This window comes from Danio aesculapii, chromosome 6 (assembly GCF_903798145.1).
Source record: "Danio aesculapii chromosome 6, fDanAes4.1, whole genome shotgun sequence".
Taxonomy (NCBI): Eukaryota; Metazoa; Chordata; class Actinopteri; order Cypriniformes; family Danionidae; genus Danio; species Danio aesculapii.
In genome coordinates, this window is record NC_079440.1 from 32,820,498 (window position 1) to 32,838,634 (window position 18,137).

The 18,137-nt window shown below is 34.8% G+C and overlaps 1 protein-coding gene across 4 annotated transcripts in view; it reads left to right on the plus strand.

Moving 5' to 3' along the window:
• Positions 1-18,137, plus strand: part of wwc3 (WWC family member 3) — a 100,817-nt gene that overhangs the window by 69,947 nt on the left and 12,733 nt on the right. For 2 of the 4 annotated variants that reach the window (XM_056460013.1, XM_056460015.1), the window contains exons 7-15: positions 259-390; positions 497-570; positions 4,651-4,899; positions 7,780-7,869; positions 10,533-11,080; positions 14,391-14,511; positions 16,333-16,419; positions 16,510-16,596; positions 16,701-16,896. In XM_056460013.1, the coding sequence (XP_056315988.1) occupies positions 259-390; positions 497-570; positions 4,651-4,899; positions 7,780-7,869; positions 10,533-11,080; positions 14,391-14,511; positions 16,333-16,419; positions 16,510-16,596; positions 16,701-16,896 (1,584 nt within the window). The remainder of the gene's footprint in view (positions 1-258; positions 391-496; positions 571-4,650; positions 4,900-7,779; positions 7,870-10,532; positions 11,081-14,390; positions 14,512-16,332; positions 16,420-16,509; positions 16,597-16,700; positions 16,897-18,137) is intronic. The other 2 variants (XM_056460014.1, XM_056460016.1) reach the window with 1 other exon arrangement.

Genomic DNA, 18,137 nt, shown 5'->3' on the forward strand with positions numbered 1-18,137 from the left:
GTCATCGAAAATCCTGTTTAATCTTCCATATTTTCATGACATGAAAGTAAAATATTGTCTATATAAGTCAGCGTTAACAGTGAGTGCACAAAACAAACTGAATAGACTTGAATAGAAACTGAATAGAGACTTCTGCTAATATACCAGCAATTTCAATGCCTTCAGCTTCCACTGAAATATCTTTTATTTTAGAAGATGCTGCCATCTAGTGCTCACCAATATGAATAATATCACTTCGTTGTGGCCTTTTGTTTGCAGAGCCTTGCCAAGCTGACGCTGAACTTCTGTGACTCCATTAATGAGGTGACAAACAATGCAGAAAGCCTGGCTGATTCCTGCAGTGTTCAACAATACACGGACGCCGGCTGCCAGACAGACCTCATGGGCGAGGTTTCACTTCTGTTTTATTCATTACTACTAAAGGTTCCATCATTTAACTTCTGATTGTACAGGCATTAATGCAAGGTGATTGGTGATGATCGTTTCTGTCTTTCAGTTTGGCAGCCAGGAGTCTTCTCTGCTAGCAGACCGAGTCAAACTCAGCTGGCAGTACGAAGAGGCCAAGAAAAAGTAATTATATTTGGATGCTTAAATCTTTTAATATATAGAAACAGATTCATAGGAATTTATCAGACCCACTTACAGTATGTGTTAGGTTAAAAGTTAGTACTGTATTAAAGGTGACATTAAATGAATGGTGACTAGTATGAATATTTGAGCTCATTCTTGCACATAAGAAATAACACTCACCGGCCACTTTATTAGGTACACTTGTCCAACTTTTTGTTTACGCAAAATTCTTATCAGTCAATCACTTGGCAGCAACTTAATGCATTTAGGCATGTAGACATGGTCAAGACGAACTGCTGCAGTTCAAACCGAGCATCAGAATGGGGGAAAAGGTGATTTAAGTGACTTTAAATATGGCATGGTTGTTGGTGCCAGACGGGCTGGTCTGAGGATTTCAGAAACTGCTGATCTACTGGGATTTTCACGCACAACCATCTCTAGGGTTTACAGAGAATGGTCTGAGAGAAAATATCCAGTGAGCGGCAGTTCTGTGGGCTCAAATGCCTTGATGATGCCAGAGGTCAGAGGAGAATGGCCAGACTGGTCCGAGCTGATAACTCAAATAATAACTAGTTACAACAAAGCTATACAGAAGAGCATCTCTGAACACATCAAACCTTGAGGCAGATGGGCTACAGCAGCAAAAGACCACACCGGGTGCCACTCTTGTTTGAGGCTACAATTCACACAGGTTCACCAAAATTGGACAATAGAAGATTGGAAAAACGTTGCCTGGTCTGATTAATTTTCGATTTGTGCTGCGACATACTGATGGCATCAACAACATGAAAGCATGGATCCTTCTGCCTTATATCAACAGTTCAGGCTGGTGGTGGTGGTTTAATGGTGTGGGGGATATTTTCTTGGCACACTTTGGGCCCATTAGTACCAACTGAGCATTGTGACAATGCCACAGCCTACCGGAGTATTGTTGCTGACCATGTCCATCCCTTTATGACCACAGTGTACCCATCTTCTGATGGCACCTTACAGAAGAATAACCCCAGAATGGGGTCTCAATCCAATGGAGCACCTTTGGGATGTGGTGGAACGGGAGATTTGCATTATGGATGTGCAGCCAACAAATCTGCCGCAACTGTGTGATGCTATCATGTCAATATGGACCAAAATCTCTGAGGAATTTTCTAGTACCTTGTTGAATCTATGCCACGAAGGATTAAGGCAGTTCTGAAGGCAAAAGGGGATCCAACCCGGTACTAGTAAGGTGTACCTAATAAAGTGGCCAGTGAATGTATATCAGGGGTTTTCAATCTTTTGAGCAAGGAACCCCCTAATCCTAAAATATAAAAGGTGGTTATGTTTAATGTTCAAACATGTTGTTTTTAAACTTGTTGCTTATATATATTTGTAAAATATCTATTGGAATCAAGTTATTTATTATGTTACACTTCACTTTTAAACACATTATAAATGTACTGTTGAATATATTCATTTAAATCTAGTTTTATTTATTTGAAGAAATTCATTAATTCATTTGTTTAGATTAAATTGTTTTTATTTAAATTCAAAATACGTTGATGAATTTATTTGAATCAAATATTCATTTAAATCAAAAGTGCAAAATATTCTGTATTTAATCTATTCAATTGAATTGTTTATGATTATTTTATAAAATGCACTTATTTTATTTATTTTTATTACATTTATTTAAATAATTTTTGCATTATCCAATAAATATTTCGTTTTATATTATTTTGACAAATTAAATCAAATGTGTTTAATAAAATGTAATAATTTTATTGATAAGAAGGAATATTTTATATATATATATTTATAAATTAAAATTAGAATAATAATTATTATAAAATAAATATAATTATATTTAAAATAAAAAATATTTTATTTTAGTTATTTATTTGAATAGTACTTTAATTTATTTCATTGTAATTAATTTATTTTCTTTAATTACTTATTTATTATTATTATTATTTATCAAAATTAAAATTTGTCTTTTTACATTTTTTATTTTTATTTATTTATTTTTTTAATATATTATAGTATTCTAGTTCCTAGATATACGTCAGGCCTATATTATAAGGCATGCTATTATACTGTACGAATTTTGACATGCCTACTTTTTCTGTTTGGCCGGAGTATCACACCTCATGGTATCACCTGATTTCATCATGTGATTTGAAGGAGCAGAAGTAGTGGATTAAAGGTCTTCTATTCAGCTTTTCTGTTCTGTGATTCCTGAGAGTTGAGTCATGTGCTTCAACTGCTGCCTTTAAGGGAAACCTTGACTTTGGCATGTAATGACATTGCTGCTGCTTCCCTGATTTTAGTGGTTGGTAATAAACTTCAGTGCTGGACTGATGTGGACTGCATTGCATTTGGAAGCTGCTTTGGGCTTTTGGAGCAATGCTGGAGTTTTTGGCTCCTGTGTTATAAAACCTCTTTACAAGATGCCTGTTTCCATGGCAACAGTACTGGCCGTTGAGTGCCAGGTATGACATCACAGTGAGAGGGGAGAAGAAGAGACAGATGTGGAAACTTTCATGCTCTCTGAACTGAGTCACAATATCACTACGCCAAACTCCTTTTCAAACAGTAAATAGCAAATAAAATAATAAAATAATATTATAATATTATAATATATAATAATAAACTATGCACGTCGGAACAGCATAAATCGTTGCTACTTTACCAAGGAAACCTAGAAAAAACGCTAAACACATGCAGGCATTTCTTCTTTCCTTCTTTTTACCGAACTAATCCGCAGTAACAAAAACAGGAGACTCATTAAAAACAAGCAGATGGCCAATCAAAAAGTAACTCAGGGTTATAGAAAGAGTGGCCAACACAAAATACGTTCATTCCTTATATGAGTCCCATCTCACACTCAATACACCACAACCACTATGGTATAAATACAGCATTGCACATTAAAAAAGAGATCGACTTAGATTGTCACTCAGCAATTTTATAATGTTTTGATCAGATGTGGTTTAAAAATACGCAGACCTTTTCACTTCTAAGGGCTTATTATGCGGTCTTTGTTGCCATCTTGTGGATGGACAATGTCAACCGTCTTTGCTCTGCTCAGTATGACAGGCTGAAGGACGTCGACGCGCTGTATCTCAGAAATTATAAATATTTAAAAGGCACTATCCTTATAAATACTGTAAACTGCATAGTTGCAATCTAGATAATCCTTTTGTATTTATGTACTGAATATTTTTATGTATTGAATTGTTATTCTAAAATATATGTTTATCTGCATTTATGATCCAACCTGTTCTTAATAAAATATTTTTTTTTCGTAATATTAATTTCATCTTTAAAAAAACTCACATTTAAGTTTAAATTTTAAATCTTCTGTCACAAACTAATTCCTCATATGTGTAAACATACATGGCAATAAAGCTCTTTCTGATAAAAAAAATCTTACAAAAAATCTTCCTATATATCCTAAGCTTTTCAATTACCTAAATACCTTAAATATTACATGTTAACAATGTTATGAAAATGTGTCATTTCATTTCAAGGCTCGGACAATTAGTATTTAAATGTGTTATTTGATAATAATTCTACAGACCCATAACCTATGTGAATACAAACAAACTATGACATGAAGATTTACAATTTTAAAGGTCAAATAATTATCATTTAAATGTTTGATTTAATATTAATTATAGAAATGTGTGTATACTATGCTTAATTAATTAAACTGTATTAAGAAAATTTATTTTAATCTTCGACCAGCATGTCCTTGTATACATGTTTAAAAATAGTGTCTTCTGGAATATTTGTAGAATATTTATTATTGACTAAGCTGAAAGATCTTATGGCCTTTTATCAGTATTTGTTGTTATCTGTGTGTTGTATAACGCTTGTTTATTAAAAAACTGTTTTACGATTGTAAATGATGTATTAAATATTTATTATCACTGTTGACATGGATATAATGAATGCTGCTGATAGGGCATAAACAAACAAACAAACAAACAAATAAATAAATAAATAAATATGGCTAATAAATAATTATGTCTATATTATAAATAGTCCTTGTGATCACAATCATCTCATCTTTTATATATGTTTGTGTGTGTGTGCCAGGATGTCCAGTATCCAGCATCAGTTGGCTCAGCTGGACAGTGAGAGCTGGTCTGGACGTGCCGAGGCAGATCGGGACTGGGACTGTCTGCAGCTCCTGAGGGAGAAGGAGACTCTGCTGCAGGAGCTCACTCTGCTCAGCCAACAGCAGCACTCGTCTGACACACTGCTGCAGCTGCAGGAGGAGAAGCGCCGGCTCCAGGACGAGGTGCAGAGAGCCCACAGTGCTCAGAGTCAAGGGGCCAACCAGAGGTCTGAGCTCTTCCCTAACACGCACACATATTCTATGGGCCATACACAATCATATGTCTAGGGCCATACACATTCTGCTGACTTTTTTTGTTGTTATTTGTGTGCTCAATTTTGTAAAAACATCTGCAGATTTGTGTGAAATTAATTTAAGGGTATAGTTATTGAAGACTTAAAGCGCTTATTAAGGGTTTACAATGCAAATCTATGTACAACCACTTATTTGATTAACAAAGTACGTTTCTCATATAATATAGCCACTAAACAACAGAAAATGTTATTTTACTAACTGTATTGTACATAAATCAACTAAACATCTGCATATTATTTAATAATTTAATAAAAACAGAGTAAATATATACTCACAGACATTTACATAAGTAAATAAATAGACTCATCGATGGGCTAAAAATCAGTGGAAATCTGCAGATTTCTGTTGGCACAGATATATATTTATATATTTTTTTCATGTTTTTGTGGATTCACTTTTAATGGTTAAAAAAGCTTTTCATTTAATTAGACAAATTACAATTTTATACAAATTATGCAAGTGTTTTTTAGGTACTTGTATAATCACAATTGTTTAAATGTGGTTTTAAAATGTTAAATTATAACAGGTTATTTGAATTAACTAGAAAAGCTTTGGGCCCTATCATACACCCGGTGCAATAAGGCGCAAGACGTGTTTGGCGCGATGTGTTGCTATTTTCAGACCAGCGCAACCCTAATTTTCATGTTTTGCACCATGTTGTTTAAATAGTAAATCCATTTGCACTACTTTGTGGACTCATAGGTGTGCCGGTCTAAAAAGGAAGGTGTGTTAAGGCACATTGTTGGTTCGTTGCTATTTTGAGAACTGAAATGGACCGCGCCATTGACAAAATAAAGCCTGGTCTAAAGTCCAGCGCAGAGTGCATTAGTTTTGCACCTATGGAGGTCCAAAATGTTTTTATTAATACACAGAATGTACAGCCATACACAAATATCTTTACATATGAAAAAAATGTAAGGATTAAAATGTTACAATTATAAAAGCCACTGCCTCCATGCCTTTTTCATGTCGGGGTCTTTTTTTAGTTTTTATTTATGACAATTTGCATTTGTATAGTGTTATTATTATTAGCAGTATTATTTATTATATGCATATTTATGTTTGTTTTAGTAAAAACAAGTTTAGATTTGTCCACCTGTCGGGTTTTGGAGATAAATGCATCACAATATGGGGCATAAGAATAGGTTGTGTGTTTGGGTACAACTGAGTTTTTGACAGTTCATTATTATTAAATCTTTGTGTTTAACAAACAAAATTAAATATGTAGGCTAATGGATGCCTTCAGTGGAGTGCGTACAACGCCGTTTTCTTATCCACGAAAGTAAAGGAGTGAAGTAAAGAGAAAGTAAAATAAAGAGAAATTAAAAAAGGCCAAATTCTTTATCCTCGTGCCGATTGTCTGTTTAACGGTTTTCTCGCTGGTAAACATTCAGGTTTTTCTCTTACAATGTCTGCCATGTAAATAGCAAAAACGCCATGGCACGATGCAACTGACTCTTAAAAGGAATGGGAGATGAGACTCGTATTGGTTTAATGCACAATATGCTCAAAACACACCCATAACTCATTAAGAGAATAAGCTCAACCGTGTTAGACCATGTGCCAGGGCACAAAGTGCATTTTTCCGTCCTTAAAATAACAAAAGTGGATTCGGACATGCCCTTAATGCTTTTGCACCCTGTGCTTTAGACTTTATGCCAATATCTTTAAAATAGTGCCCTTTTTATTTAATTTAACCATTTTTAAAAAAAACTTATTCAATTTAACATTTTATACAAATTGATATAAATTATTCAAGTACATTTTTATGTAAATGTAATTTTAAAATGTAAAATTATAAAAGGTTTTTTGAATTAACTAGAAAACCTTTTTTATTTAATTTAACCATTATTTAACATTTTTACAATTAAACAATTTATGCAAATTCATGTAAATTATGCAAGTACATTTTTAGGCACTTGTGTAATTACAATTGTGTATATTTAATTTTAAATGATTTATATTTATTTTACTTTAATAAACTAGAAAAGTTTTTTTATTTTTTATTTTTATTTTTATTTAACCATTAAATTTTAACCCAGAGAAAAAATGTAGTGAGGTAAGATTAGTTTGAATGTTGATCTTTCTTATTCAAAAATAATCAATAAGCAAATTTACTGTGATGAATAAAGATATTGCAAGAAGTATTAATAGGTTAATTATGAAATATTCATTGATTTTGTCAAATGATATTTCTAACTGAATTTGAGAAGAAATAAAAACAGGGCTTCAGTTTGTGAACTGTCAGGGATTTAATCATGTGAAATATAGAAGAGTTGCACTAGTCGGTCGATAAAGAAAAGCACATCTCGGTTCACTCAAAACATGGTGGTAGAATTATGTGTTCATTATCAGGAAATCTTGCCAGCAAAATGGTTTTGTAAATGCCCGCAGAGGTAAATAAAGGTGCCCTCATTTCCCATCTGAGCAACTCAAATCTGCTCATTATGAGTGTCTTGTGTCTGAAACTCAGCTGAGACATATAGGGCCCTTTTTTCAAATGACGTCAATGAGCGTATCAGCTTTCACGTGCCACCTGTACAGTTTTTCTCATGATGATAGTGATGCATTTTTATTTTCACATTAGCCATAAATGGTTGTTTGATAGTTTGTCACTCAAATTTAAACTGCTAAACAAATCTCATTCTAAATTGCACTTTTACTTTGTGCTAATATCTATTCTAATCTACAGTATGTGATTCTATTAGATCAGCTAGAACTGTTGGTTTGGTAAAGATGATTGATTGTGCAAGTTTGACAAATAGGTATTCATATGCATGTATGTTGTGTAGGATTTTACTGCAGGAGAAGAGGAATGTTCTTATGAGGCAACTAGAAGAGGCCACCCGCATCACCACATATCTACACTCTCAGCTGAAGAGGTACTCACACAAGCACACAGACACACATATGCTATCATACAAATTGAGAAGGTAGAAAGCTGGACTGTAGCTGTCGGTTTGATCCATTAATTCAGTGCAATTTCCATAATTAATATTAATATGTATGTACACATGAACATATTACATTATTGGAGTACTTTCTTTTAATATGTGTTATGCGCACAGTTTTCATGCATTAATTGAGGCCTTGAGATGAAGAACCCTATAAGTCCATATTTTCAATGTTTAATTTGGATTGTGAACATCATATATATTTTTATTTTACTTGAAGATAGAGATAACATTTTTCAGTGTCAGTAATAAAAATCTAAAGTTATTGTGATTTATATTTCTCAAATAGAAGAACGATATATGTCCAGTAAGTGTAGAATAACAGTATAACTCCAATCATATCACTTTAAACCACTAAAGATCTGATTCCTTTATCTTAGTTTTGATAGAGTAACAGAAACTTCAGCTTAATATTAAGCCTTTCTTTTATATTTATTATTATTGTTATTATTATTATTACTGTTACTATTTTAAAAACACCGTATGAACAATGTACAATATATAGACCTTACAGTACAAGCAATAACAATCAATTATTAACAATAAATACATAAAATGCAGACATACATCACAGCTAAATGTTGTCGTTTATTTAGAAATATACACTGCTGGCACAGCGCACCTGTGTATATTCTACTTTAAACTGTTCTTGCGCACAACCATCTCAACATATAAATAAATAAACTTTGCTTGTCATAGTTTACACAGGACTGGCTGGATTTATGCATTGATGCAGCTTTATTATATATGTATGTTGCTTATTTTGAGAGATTATCTGTTGTTGTGCTGTTTAGCGCTCTTCTGCGTGTTCAGAGAGAGAGATCACATCACATAAATGGTTCTTCCACTCACCTCTTTCGGTGGATTTTGCCTGGTTTTTGATCTCCTTTTCAATTTAGATATGGTTTCCCAAAATCCCTCAAAGACTTCCTTACTTTGTCCTTCCATTTGTTTATGTCAGCTCTTCTTTTTTGCCAAGGATTTGCCTTTTAATGTCCAAAGCGGACATGACAGCTTCTTCATTCTTCTTAGTGTACATTAACGATTTTTCCACGTGAAGCTATTTTAATATTTAAAATGCAGACTCTTGGTCACATGAAAATATCCCCAAACTGTTTCTGCATACAAAGTTCACACATACAATTAGTGTCACATGGTTATGTCATATATATATATTTTTTTTGACTTTCGGTTGCACGCAATGTCAAGATGACGGTAGACAACCAACTAGATCATGTCATTCGCCAGATAGAAAACTTTATAGTACTTTATAATACTACAATTCCCAATGAAAAACTGCATTATATCTAGCACCTTTTCAGTTGTCTAGCAAGAAAACTTGTCATAATGTACAGTATTTCATGCATGAAAGGATCGCTGGTCTCACTCTCTCACAAGCTTTGTCCTAAAACGACTCTGCTTAGTGCTTTGGTTAGCAGGAATTGCAGTTATTATTAAGCCATACTTGCATGTTATTTCAGACAGAATATTGAAAGTAGCATGGTAAACAATATAGGGAGCGCATCACATGTTGTCATTGTTTAAAAAAATGAACCAATGTGAATATAAAACCAACTTCACCTCAGTAAAGCAGGCTAGGTGGAATAGCGCTATTTACTTCCGGGAAAGATTGATGTGACTATTTTCAGTTTCATAAGGGACCTTTTACAGCATCGATAATATAGAATTTATTTAGTTGAACAACAACAAAATAAATTCTACATCATCGATGCCGTAAAACGTCCCTTATGAAACTGAAAATACTCACATCAGTCTTTCCCGGAAGATTTCAGTGGCTGAACAACACTTCCGTGCATATAACCCATTCGTAAAACAACACAATCTACATAAGCTTTGCGTGACAAATACTTTTAAAACACTTTTAAAACATTACCTGTCTAAAAGAAATACTTCAGCCATGGTGTCAATATTGATTCAAGTTTTGATTCAGCATTTGTTTTTACAGATCACTCTCTCTTGTCCATGTGAACGCATGCATGTGCAAATCTGCGTGAATGGCTGTGCAGATATACAAATCTACATTTGCTGACAGACAGTTTGGATGAATGATCAGAATTATGGGAATTATCGACCAGACAATTTTTAATTGGACGATCATTTTTTAGTCTTATGTCTTACCCAGAATATAAAAATAAATATAAATACATGTAGATCATTTACTTTAATCATTAATATTGGAATGTGTAAAGACTTTCAACCAACACAACAAAAATGTTTCTGAAGACAATCACCTACTGCACCTTTATTTATAAAAATTAATTTATAAATGTATTTTTGTTAAATATTTAAAAAAAACTAATCAATACTTTCTACTCAAAGCCATTAATTCAGTAATAAACGACATATTAAATGTTATTGTTATTAATATTTAAAATTCAAAATGATTTAATTTGCCTTTTTTTCTTTGCGAATATTAATTCACACCGACACTGTTAATCAACATATCATATAATGCAATTTATATTTTCCTTTAATCAACTGACAGCACTACTCAAAACAAGAACTGACAAATTCATTAAGACAAAAGCAGTACATCTAACCACATCAGCTTTCTCTCTCTGTGTGTACAGCTTGTCTGCCAGTAACCTGACGGTGTCCTCTAGCAGCAGCCGTGGTTCTTTAGCCTCCAGCCGTGGCTCTCTGGCCTCCAGTCGTGGTTCTCTGAGCTCTGTCAGCTTCACCGACATTTACGGCCTGCCTCAGTACGACCGAACAGAAGGCAGCTGTGACGTCCTGGATCCTTCTTTCCGCTACCTGCTCCCATTGGAGAGCCACAGTTCAGGTTCAGCCTACGGCCCAAAACGTTCCCACGACACCCCGCAGTCTCTTACCTCTCTCTCCTCCCGGTCCTCGCTCTCCTCACTCTCTCCTCCCAGTTCCCCTATGGACACCCCGTACCATTCCGCTCCACAGGACTGCCCTCTGGTCCAGATGACCGAGGAGTACATGGAGGTGGCCAGCAGGGGGCTCTTGGCTGAAGGGCTGCGGACCCAGAATCAAGCCCAGCTGCACACCACTCTTTCTGGGGAAGGAGAAGTGGGAATCGCAGCCACTGCGCACCTGCTGGAGGGGAAGAGCCACAGAGATGCTGCTCTTCAAGGAACACACAGCTCCACAGGTGATGAATACATTAAAATATTTACAATTACTCTATTTGAACGGAATATAAGTTCCAGTTTTCATCATCTAAAATGTGCTGTGATGTATATTAGGGCTGTGATTGAAATATGTTAGATCTGTCAGTCAATTAATGCCTTTTATGGAAAATAAGTAGCATCTTTTATTTGTAAACATTGTAATTCTAAAATATGATTAATGGCAGGCAAGGGAAACGTGGAAGACATTTAATTTGTGCGAGAGATGCATATTTGTTTGAAGCATTTCCGGCACAATGCTACTGATGATAGAAACAACACTTCTCAAAGCTTTGAATCAATTGAAGCAACTGCCTCACAAAATGATTCACAGCTTCAGAGCGTTTGAAAACACTACGCGCTAGGGCCACCTGCTGGTCAAAACTGTAAATGTAACACAATTCCGGGTAAACCATGCCCTAAAAATGGCTTTTAAAGCATTGCATACATTTACAATTCAATCTAAGGATGAATCTATCAAATGCATTAACCAACAATGTCCTTATGAAATGCATTCTTTTAGCAATTTTCCAACTTTTTTGTCTATTTTTGTAAGACTCCATTAAACAGGCTAATAAGAGAATTCATTCATTCATTTTCTTTTCGGTTTACTTCCTTTATTAATCTGGGGTTGCCCCAACGGAATGAACCGCTAATTTATCCAGCATATGTTTTACTCAGCGGATGGCCTTCCTGCTGCAACCCATCACTGGGAAACATCCATACACTCTCATTCACACACATACACTACGGCCAATTAGCCTACCCAATTCACCTATACCACATGTTTTTGGACCTGTGGGGGAAACCGGAGCACCCAAACGAACACGGGGAGAACATGCAAAATCCACACAGAAACGCCAACTGACCCAGCCTTTTGCTGTGAGGCGAACGTGCTACCCACTGCGCCACCATGCAGCCTCTAATAAGAGAATATTATTACATATGTAATATTACTAATATTGTTTTCAACTTACTAGAATATCTCATTAAAATTAAAAGTCAACAATTCAATCAAGAGTACGGTGGCTGAGAGAACCTAACGTGCTGCGATTTAAGATTACGCATGTAATTACAAAAAACACTAGCAAATTAAGAAAAGATCTTCATCCATTTAACAGCATACATGGGGCAAATCCTCACAATGCATACACATTTAAAATGTACACGCTGCATATTCTCACAATGCAAACAAATGAATAAAACAAGCTGCATTTTCACACGGCGCAAACAATTTACGAAAACGCACTGGGGAACACAACTGAAATGTTTCAAGGGGACCCAAAAATGTGACAGACTGTGCTGTGACTATTGCTCAGTGAAGTTGTAGGTGATCTTTGAAAGGTTCATTTTTTGTTTATGTTAACATCCTGATTCCCTTGTCTTTTTTATTTTATTAGCCTAAGTAACCATAACCTAAATAGCCGGGTCTGTCACGTTTTAGGGTCCTCTTGAAGCATTTCCATTGTGTTTTGTGCTATTTAAAAGTGTTGTGAGAACATTTTTTAACAATGTGTTTGCGTTGTGAAGATTTGCAGCATGTGTGCTGTCAAACAGATGAAGATCTTTTCTTAATTTCCTGGCATTTTTTGGAATTGCATGCGTTTTCTTAAATTAAAGCACGTTAAGCTCTCTCGGACATTAACTTTTAATGATACAGTGGTTCACAGAGATTAACCATCAGCAGAGAACCATTACAATTCAAAACATTTGTGAAATAGCAATTTTCAGATGTGAAATAATAGTGAAATCACATGACTTTGACAGAATGATAGGCTCTTCACACTGTTGATTCAAAAAGATTTAAAAAGTTTTCACAACAGTACACAATGCTAGCTACTGTTTTACTTGAAATCAAAGTTTAGGTTTGATGTGATAATAAATAGTAAATGCTAGGGCTGGGCGATTTGGCCTAAAATCAAAATCTCGATAAATTGAACATTTTAACTATTATGATTAATGAACGATTATTTTATTTATTCGTTTTTTTATTTCTTTTTTTTTTTTGCCCTCATAGTTCACTGACAAGTTTTGTACAGTAAATATGCTTACATATTACAAGCAAGAGATTTTAGAATGAAGGGTGCATTACTTGAGATATATATATATATATATATATATATATATATATATATATATATATATATATATATATATTGAAAATAACTGAAGGAAACACTCACCATCTACGATCTATGATTATTTATTAAACATCAACGTTGAACAACTGAAATTAAAACACACGTTGGCTGAAACCAACAGTCACTTTTTTCTTTGGAAAAGGGAAATTAAATAACTTGCACGTTTGGAAAACAAAATAGGATATTTTCAAGTTTTTCATATTAAAAGTATAAAAAAGCAGTATATCTTCTAAATAAAATAACTCCTGTAAATAATATTTTAAACAGTGCATTTCTTGAATATTCTGTAAACAAATATTTCAATGTATAAAGGCTGCACTGGACCACACCCGTGCATTCTACGCTGAAATCTAAATCAGGCTTATCAGAGCGATCACACGACTTCACATGCGGTAGGAAAAGTAATTTAAAAATTTGACCTGAAAAAATTTGATTATAAATTATCGGTTCTGAATGTCGTTTTCGATTACATTTCGATTAATCACCCAGCTTTAGTAAATGCTACTATAATTTCAGTTTTTATTTTCTTTCCTTTTTCTGTTCTGATTTTGTTCAATTAAAATAGTGCGGCAACACAACTATTGTTGAAATGTTTGATTTAGAGCTACAGGTATTCTATTTTACATTATTGCTAAATGTAATATCCAATATAAAAATGTTCAGTCATACAGAGAAACATGATGAAAAAAAATAATTTTCTCATTAAGTTCTAAATATTAAAGCAAGATTTCTTATCATTTTAAAGGTTAACCCTCGTTCACATTATGAGCAACTGAAAAGCGAATAAAAGCGAATTTCTTGAGCGACAGCTAATAGGAGCATCAGTAGAACTCACGTAATCCTCTGTCAGCTCGCTCAGAGGCCGGTTGTATTCTCCGTGCTGTAGACCTACACAGACCCGCGTTTGCAGCAAGTTGCCACCCAGAGCTGCTAGTGTGAATGAGGCATTATTAAGTCCTATACACATTAACTATTATGCTTTATCTTCATATCAAAATCTTCATATTCCTTAGTGTATAAGCTGATTTATTAATATATAAATATAGTTTTATAAATCAGATTAATATTATTAAATACAAACATTTTATATTTTCATTTATACCCATTTCTCTTTTTTTCTATTTGTTTTGTGCATGTTTGTGGTACTATATAGGAGTGACCTTGCGCTGTAAAAGTACAAGTCGGACCAGCAGAAGAGCAAGACGAGTGTCTGCAGGGGTAAATGAAGATGTTTTGGCAACAGACAGTGGGGTGTTTGAAGCCTGGAGCAGAAGGTGAGACGAAGATTAACAGTTCACCAGAAATTAAAGTTCTGTCATCTATTCAATCATTCCTGTCATGCATAAACTGTTTTTCTGTCATCCCATTGACCTGAAGGCCCACTTGCTTTGGAATGTGTGAAAAAGATTGTTCAAATTTTCTGTAAACAAATATATACACGCAAATATGGATTAACATTTAAAAGTTGGTTCTTGAAATTAATGATTTTATTCTAAGAGGATAAATAGCTTAAAATAAGAGATGTCAACATTATTTCAATTAATTTTATAAGAACTTGCCAATAAAACAGCTCGAAAAAAAGTTATATATATATATATATATTATTTTCTTTCTTTTTCTTTATAAAAAGAAAATTACCTAACATTAAATAAATTAATGAACAAAACAAGTACATCAATATACTATAAAGTGCTAAATTTAACAGATTTTTGTACAAAAATCTAAAGAGGCCTTCAGACAAGTTGCATGAAAATCTTTTGGTGCAAACTCAATACATAATCTAAAACATATAGATGCATAAATCTTTTAATAAACAATCGAACAGTAGTCTACACTCTCTGGCCACTTTATTAGGTACACCTGCTCGTCAACGCAAATTTCTAAACGGCCAATCACATAGCAGCAACTCCATGCATGTAGACATGGTCAAGACGACCTGCTGCAGTTCAAACTGAGCATCAGAACCGGAAGATAGGTGATTTAAGTGACTTTAAAACGTGACTTAGTTGTTGGTGCCAGACGGGTTGGTCTGAGTATTTCAGAAACTGCTGATCTACTGGGATTTTCACGGATAACCATCTCTAGGGATTACGGAGAATGGTCCGAAACAGAGAAAATATCCAGTGAGCTGCAGTTGTTGTGCCAGTGCCTTGTCAGAGGCAAAATGTCAGAGGAGAATGGACAGACTGGTTTGAGTATGATAGGCAACAGTGACTCAAAAACCCCCCATTCCAACTGAGGTAGGCAGAAGATCATCTCTAAATGCACAACATTGCCGAACGTTGAGGCGGATTGGCTACAGCAGCAGTCAGCAGAGGACCACACTGGGTACCACTCCTGTCAGCTAAGAACAGGAACACAGTCTCACCATAATTGCCCATCATAATTGGACAATAGAATATTGGAAAAACGTTGCCTGGTCTGTTGAGTCTCAATTTCTGCTGTGACATTCAGATGGTAGGGTCAGAATTTGGCATCAACATGAAAGCATGGATTCATCCTGCCTTGTATCAACAGTTCAGGCTGGTGGTGGTGGTTTATTGGTGTGGAGGATATTTTCTTGGCACACTTTGGGCCCATTAGTACCAATTGAGCATTGTGTCAATGCCACAGCCTACCTGAGTATTGTTGCTGACCATGTTCATTCCTTTATGACCGCAGTGTACACATCTTCTAATGGCTACTTCCAGCAGGATAACACACCATATCATAATGCACGAATAATCTCAGACATGTTTCTTGAACATAACAATGAGTTCACTGTACTCAAATGGCCTCCACAGTCACCAGAGCTCAATTCAATAGAGCACCTTTGAGATGTGGTGGAACGGGAGATTCGCATCATGGATGTGTAGCTGACAAACCTGCAGCAACCGTGTGATGCTCTCATGTCACTATGGACTAAAATCTCTGAGGAATATTTCCAGTACCTTGTTAATCTATGCCACGAAGGATTAAGGCAGTTCTGAATACAAGTGTGTCCAACCCCGTACCAGTAGGGTGTACCTAATAAAGTGGCCAGTGAGTGAATATGTTCTTTAGGTACATAGAGTTGTGTTATTATTATTGATCAGTTTTTGCATGTCTTTTCCCAGCAGGACAGAAGAATCAGAAGAAGTCAGTTTTGCTCAGGATGTTACAGTTGCAGTCTCAGAGCCAGTTCATATTCAGATTGGCCTTTTGTAAGCACCACACACTCTCCAAAAAACTGCATCACACCTTAAAGCCATTCATTTGTTCATTCATTCATTAATTAGCTGACTCTTTTACAGATATGATTCAAATAGCAGGTTTTTGCTGCTGCATGTTCTTCAAATGAGAAATTTAAGCAAGGCCAGCATTAGAGATGGATGGAAAGTGTAAGTATTCCTATGTTAATATCAAATATTCCACTCATGATCCTCTAACATTGCAGGTACTCTTCGCACACATTTGACATTATCTCCATGTTGCTCTCTCTCAGATTTGTGAAGGTTCATGTTCTCCCGATGGACCCCAGTCGGCCCTGCACATATTACTGCTGTAAGGCACAGGAGCCTCAGTCTCTGCTTAGCTTTAATGAGAGCTTCCGGATCCCGCTGAGTGCTGGAGGCCCCGGGGCCCATGCCTTACAGTTCAGCCTCTGCACGGTTGGACCCCTCGCTCAGGAGGAGCTGCTGGTCAGACCAAAATTCACTTTGATTAAGATGCAGATAATGTCATTTGTAATAAAACAATCTGCATTTGTTAAGCGTGCACTGTAAAAAATGCTGCGTTCCACACAACGCCTTCATGTTGTCCTAACACAAATTAAGTTAACCTGATTGATTTTACACTTTTAAGTAGATTGAACATAAAAATTAAGTTGTTCCTAAAAAAAAAACTCAAGAGTTGTGTTGATTCAACTTAATTTACATAACAACTAGCAGCAAAAAAATAAAAATCTGTGTGTAATGTTTACAAAAAGGCATTGTTTGTTTGTTTGTTTTGTTGTGTTGTTTTTTTTTTGAAGCCTTGGTTGGTTTGGTACAGCAAGCTTTTTTCCTTTTTTATCAGCATCTCCAAGATTTTGCGAGTCCAGTGGTTAAGATCTAAGAAAGAAAAAAATTTACATGATTTATGTGTAATTTCAAGGCAAAACATAAGAATAGAAGCAAACAATGCCATATGTTTTAAGACAAGTGCTACAAAATGAACAATTTTGATTTGAGCAGTTATAAATAAATAAATGTAAAAACTGTTTTAAAACTGCTCAAATCTAAGATTGTCTCGTTGTTTCAACTATTGTTTTTGTAAACACATCAAGACCTAATTTAATGGGAGAAAAATAATCTATACAAGGCTATTATTTTGCAAATACAGTGCTTAGCATATATAAGTACACCCCTCACAAATTTATCTTTTAAATTGATATATTTAATAGGAAGCCATACAATATTAAATGTGTGCATACACATTAGATTAGTCAGTGCTGAAGCCAAATCTGGAGCTTATCTAACAAAATAACTTACAACAATGGTCCAAACTATTACAGCCAAATCTATATGTTATAGAAAAATATTAAATACAAATTTTAAAAAGAGGAAAAATCAAGAGAAGCAAAAAATTTGAAAAAAAAAAATGTTTGCAATATTTAGCTTGAATTTAATTGTATTATCTTTCATTTTTTAAATATGTTTGGTGACTAAAATATGATTTTAATAAATGTATCTGTTTAATAAATCTGCTTTAAGTCAGGGGTGTCCAAACTCGTTCGTGGAGGGCCGGTGTCCTGCTGAGTTTAGCTCCTACTTCCTTCAACACACCTGCCAGAAAGTTTCTAGTATATCCAGTAAGAGCTTGATTAGCTGATTCAGGTGTGTTTGATTAGGGTTGGAGCTAAACTCTTCAGGACAGTGGCCCTCCAGGACTGAGTTTGGGC